Genomic DNA, 5,071 nt, shown 5'->3' on the forward strand with positions numbered 1-5,071 from the left:
GACACAACTGTTTGAAGTTAGGTTTTACTAACTTAAACAAATGGAAAGACCAAAATCTACCATAGAATATGTACACTATTTTAAGTCTCTCGTGTGAGAATTTTTATTCATTATGATAATATGTATTGATAGAGTCTAATACTTTTTCCTCCCACTTCCAATTAGAAATTAGTCCATGGTTCTCCAGTAATAGGTCATCTATGCAACAACACTATTGTAAATTCTTGCTAAGGCTATTGCAAAGCTTGAATTTGAAATAGAGCAACTCCCCTCCCCTCCCTTAGATTCCCGTCCAAAGAGAGAAGGAGAGAGAGTTTTAAACAACAAAAAACAAAGAAAAAGAAAAAAGCAATTGATGTTAGGTTCAATTGTGCACCAAGGAGAAGACTAAGGAGAAGTTATTAAATTTTCTAACACTCCCTCGCATAAACCGAAAAAGGAAAGCTTTGATTGGACACAATGCACACACCCAGCAAAGTCTAGTTCAGAAACCAATTTAATAACTAATGAATGAATAGGAGCATAAAAAAGTTGAATTCTTGGCTGTCTCACCATAAAAGCAGTGATGTTATCCCTAATGAGCAAAACAATTTAGAGAAGGCTAAAGAATTACGTTTGTTGATGTATTTAAGAATTTGTTGTCATCAATTTACTATAATAACACTTTTTATCATCCGGATTCAACCCTGCAAGCAAAGAATAAGTGGTAGAAACCTGAGTAGAGAAGCTTCCCCATATAGCTTGGACCCTTCCTTGTTCATCTGTTAGCACACCTGAGAATGTACTACCAAAATCTGTATTTTTAGACAGGGTCAGACATTAATCTGCATGAGTAACTAGCAAGTTAAAAATAAATAAATAAAAGGAGGAAGAAAAAACATAACATATTTAAACTTACCAGTATCGAGCTCAATTACTTCCATATTAGTTGCTCTGTAACGTGGGGAATCAGCAGATCCTATATTTAGTGCAGCACAAGGATTGGTGACAACAGATTTCCTAGAGGTTGCTTGAAGGCTTCTACTCAACCCAACTAGGTAAACAGAATCCCCTCGACGTAATGCTGGCTCTGAGCAAGGAAATGTAATAAATAAGTCTTTCATAAATTTGGATGAACGATTGCATGTGCAATTAAAACATCTGCCTTCGCACATCATCAAGATCTAAAATTTAGATTTTTTCCAAACAGGTTCATTTTACCTTTAAAATATTCCCTCATCCCTTACCAGGGATATCATTTCATATACTAGCTTTTAAATTCCGTGTAAAGTAGTAAATCTATCAAACATTGACTAGAAGTATTAAGTCCACAAAAGTTAATCATCTCCACACTTGTCACTTACCCATCCTCACTAGGAAGAGGAGTAATTCCCTGACAGGAAGGGGACTCAAGATCTTACACTTTGCGGTAATATGAAAACATAATTTTCTCCCAATATTTCTTTTTACCTTTCAGTCCCAAGGTGGAGCTTGTCCAAAGCATGGGAAAATAGTATCTATGGCAAGAGAAAAATCCTCTTTATCCTTAAATCTAGATATGGAAAAGTCACATCAAAATGATACAAATAAAGCAATTTCACAACCAAACTGACCTGGAAGTAACTCTGCTGCATGAACGACTGAAGCACCAACAGGTCCCAAAGCAGAGGGGTCATATGATATGAGAGCATAATTGTGAACAGGATGGAGAAATACCACCTGAAATTAGAACGAAGCAGGAACAACGTGATAAAGAAATACTGCCTTATTGTTTATTCGCTTAGTTACAGAACGAAAGTTCTTAGAAAGCTGTTACCTCTCCTGGAATTTCAACTGGGAAAGCAGCAAATGATAGCATCACATCAGAGGCAGAAATTGCAACTGTATTCTTATCAACTGCAACCAGTCCCATATCTTTAGTGTGATATATTATGACACCAGTTCCAAAGAAATGCTGTGAATGAACACCATCAAGCATGCAAGATGGAGGAACATGGACCTGCATGTACAACAGGATTTTGATATAACAATAACAATAATTGGGGAAAACTGGAACGATAGTAAACCACTGATTTTTTACTTGAAGATGCTAAGAAAAATGATTGGTAGTCATAGAACAGACTATCTAATCCCGATTTTTTACTTGGAAGATGCTTAGAAAAATGAACTTGGATACTCAAATATGAAAGTCATGAGGAAATGAAGAGAAAATTAAACGGAAAAAAGTTGAAAATTGAAAAAATAAAAATCAAGGGAAGCCATAAGCCATATTGCTGTGTTTGGCTTCAAGCAGAGCAAAGCACCAAATCGCAGTTCGCACACATATCACAGCTAAGACAATTAGACAGACAAGAAGCAAATGAACTTAAGCTTACCACAACTAGAAACACAACACAGGCAACATTTCCAGACATCATATGGAATTCCCAGGCTGAGGCATCCATCACAAGTTACAAGGTCAAAGGTAATATTTAGTTAAGGGATTTGAACACAGAAACATCAAGGAAATCATCTAACACCGCAGAGGGAAAAAATGTAAATCATATGGTACCTTATGCTGAGGATATAATGAAACTCAGAGAAGAGATGCACCATATCTGATCACTTTCGTATGGTGCATGTCCATGCTTTTAAGAGAACACTAATTTAATTGTAATTAAATATTCAAAATAATACCTCAAACATCACAAGAGTAGGCTCAATGACACGCTCAGCAACTGATGCATTTGCTGCTGCAGCAGTTACACCCTGATAATCCATTAAAACATCATCCTGCATAGCATTTGGTTTTCCGACCTTTGTTTCACCAGTTTCATTTAAGGAAACATCAGCAACACTTCCATCAGCAGGTAAATCTTCCTCCATTTTTCGTTTCTTCACTCCAGCATCAGATGCATTGTGGTGAGATACATATGCAGAAGGATCTTCATAATTGGTTTCCATGCTAGTGACACCATCAGCCAACCCATGATTGTTATCTTCAGGCACATGTTCCCCACTTAGTGAAACTGGATGGTTGGCGATATTTCCAACATTTTTAAAACCAGATGATAGAAAACAGGAGTCAGGCTGAAAAGCTGGCCTTGGAATCCAGAGGCCTGTACTGTCATCCCGAGTGTATATCTGGGGAGGGGCATACCACTCATGGCGGTCAACTGTCACCAATACAGACTGCATGTTTACAAAGCAAAATTAGCAATGACCAATTGGTTATATCTTGGAGACGTTGTGTAATTAGGTATCAAAGCAATATAGAAATTTACACAAATATATATTATATACACCACAGCTTTAATCATGAAAATATTATTGTGTCAGGAGGTCTCAATCTGCTTCTAGAATCAACATTAAATTTTTAATTTCAGTTATTAACAGGAATAACAGATAAAAACATACCAAATCTTTACATGAATCCAACCTTTAGATTAAAAAACACCAAATCTTCATCTGATTTCTAAGTTAGTTATTTGCATTTGTGCTAAAAAAGATCAAGTTGCCATCTGTTTTTTAAAATATCTAATTCATACAAAATTATAGACTTCACTAATTTGATAATTTCTGATCATTGATAGTCAAATCCTTAAACAACACACATAAGCATTATTTGACAGTGTGGTCAAGTATTTTCCCTAATCCCTATTAACCAAGGATCTTAACAGTCATACTCATCATTCAGCATTTGTGAATTCTAGTGACACATAATCTGTAAAACTAAGGAGCATATTCTAAAAATTTACATTAACCACATGTATATAAAGCTACAGCTATATTAACACACATACTAACAAAATCATGTTTCCTTAAAATACCATACTATCATACACATTTCATTGATTATGGTTCGTATTTAATTGATGAAAAACTAACAGTATTTAGGTCTAAAAAGGTAAAGCACTTCCCTACAGAAGTCACAACAGACGTGTATCTAAAAATATACAAATTTTCCATAGTTCATATCTTTGATTAACAGTAACCATTACCTTCCTTCGATGACGATCCATGTAGCTTATGTACTCCAAAGGAACTCGAGCACCCCTAGATAGATTAGAGAGAACTGATATCAATTCCTCCACACAAGATATCTCCTCCCCAGCAAATTTCTTAATTATTGCATGGCGAGGAACTCCTGCCCTAAAGAGCATATATCTGCAAAAAGGAAGAATTAGTGATGAAAGTGCATAGAATCTTACACCAGGTCAATAGATACTCTCCAATTATACTTTGGTAACAAAAGCCTATTAGTGTAGCCAACTTTTATTTAGATATACATACCCGGGTTCTGTCACATAGACAAGACCACAGTGAAAACGGAAGTTCCTAGCCTGCATTAACAAAGATGACAAAAAAACACCATACTGAGACAGATAGATTAAAATTAAAAAAGTAATACAGGAAACCTTGGGAAAGGTTTAGAGACATAATGGAATTTCAGAAAAGGGATTGAATCTCAGGTGTTGCATATCATCATATCAAGATATTCNNNAAACTTATATATTATATAACCAGCAAGATCTGGAAAACTGACAATTTATAGGAAATAGTAATGTAACAGAAGGTAGGCATACAGATAGAGAGAAGAGACAGACAAACAGAATGAATCAAAAAGCTACATTTTCTATAATTTCTTAAGTATCACAAACAAGGTAAGCATTCAAGATCGATTTCTTCATTGTATCTAATTGGCCACCTCCTTCAGCCTCTCAACAGCAAGCAATTCAAAGTCAAACATCTCTGCTTCAGAGAAGGCAAAATAAAATATAAAAGTTAAAAGACAGTCCGAGTAGAGTCTAACTAACCTGCTGATAAGAAAGAGGATGTATCACTGCCCCACTTACTTCTAAGAAATAATCAGGAGTAATAGCGTGTAAATCTTGCACCTGAGATGAACATTAAAAGAAGGGGGGGAGGGGGGGATTAGCACACAAGTAAGCAGTAAGTTGATTTTAACCAATTGAAGCTGTCAGCTAAATCACAGGCCAGGTTCAAATTAGCAACAAAGAACCCTAATATTCGCATCAATTTCATTTTACAAGTAATACTGTAATACTTCACAGGTGGCAAAATGCGAGATGCTGGATTCAGTTGGTCATTC

General features: G+C 35.7%; 1 protein-coding gene across 1 annotated transcript in view; it reads right to left on the reverse strand.

The window, feature by feature from the left end:
* LOC107481066 (protease Do-like 7) overlaps window positions 1-5,071 on the reverse strand; it is a 13,777-nt gene that overhangs the window by 3,789 nt on the left and 4,917 nt on the right. Inside the window, 9 exon segments of the mRNA XM_052258816.1 lie at window positions 6-7; window positions 715-794; window positions 899-1,069; window positions 1,593-1,698; window positions 1,796-1,978; window positions 2,656-3,150; window positions 3,960-4,125; window positions 4,252-4,301; window positions 4,776-4,856. Of these exon segments, the coding sequence (XP_052114776.1) occupies window positions 6-7; window positions 715-794; window positions 899-1,069; window positions 1,593-1,698; window positions 1,796-1,978; window positions 2,656-3,150; window positions 3,960-4,125; window positions 4,252-4,301; window positions 4,776-4,856 (1,334 nt within the window).

The sequence above is a fragment of the Arachis duranensis genome, chromosome 3, assembly GCF_000817695.3.
Source record: "Arachis duranensis cultivar V14167 chromosome 3, aradu.V14167.gnm2.J7QH, whole genome shotgun sequence".
Classification (NCBI taxonomy): domain Eukaryota; kingdom Viridiplantae; phylum Streptophyta; class Magnoliopsida; order Fabales; family Fabaceae; genus Arachis; species Arachis duranensis.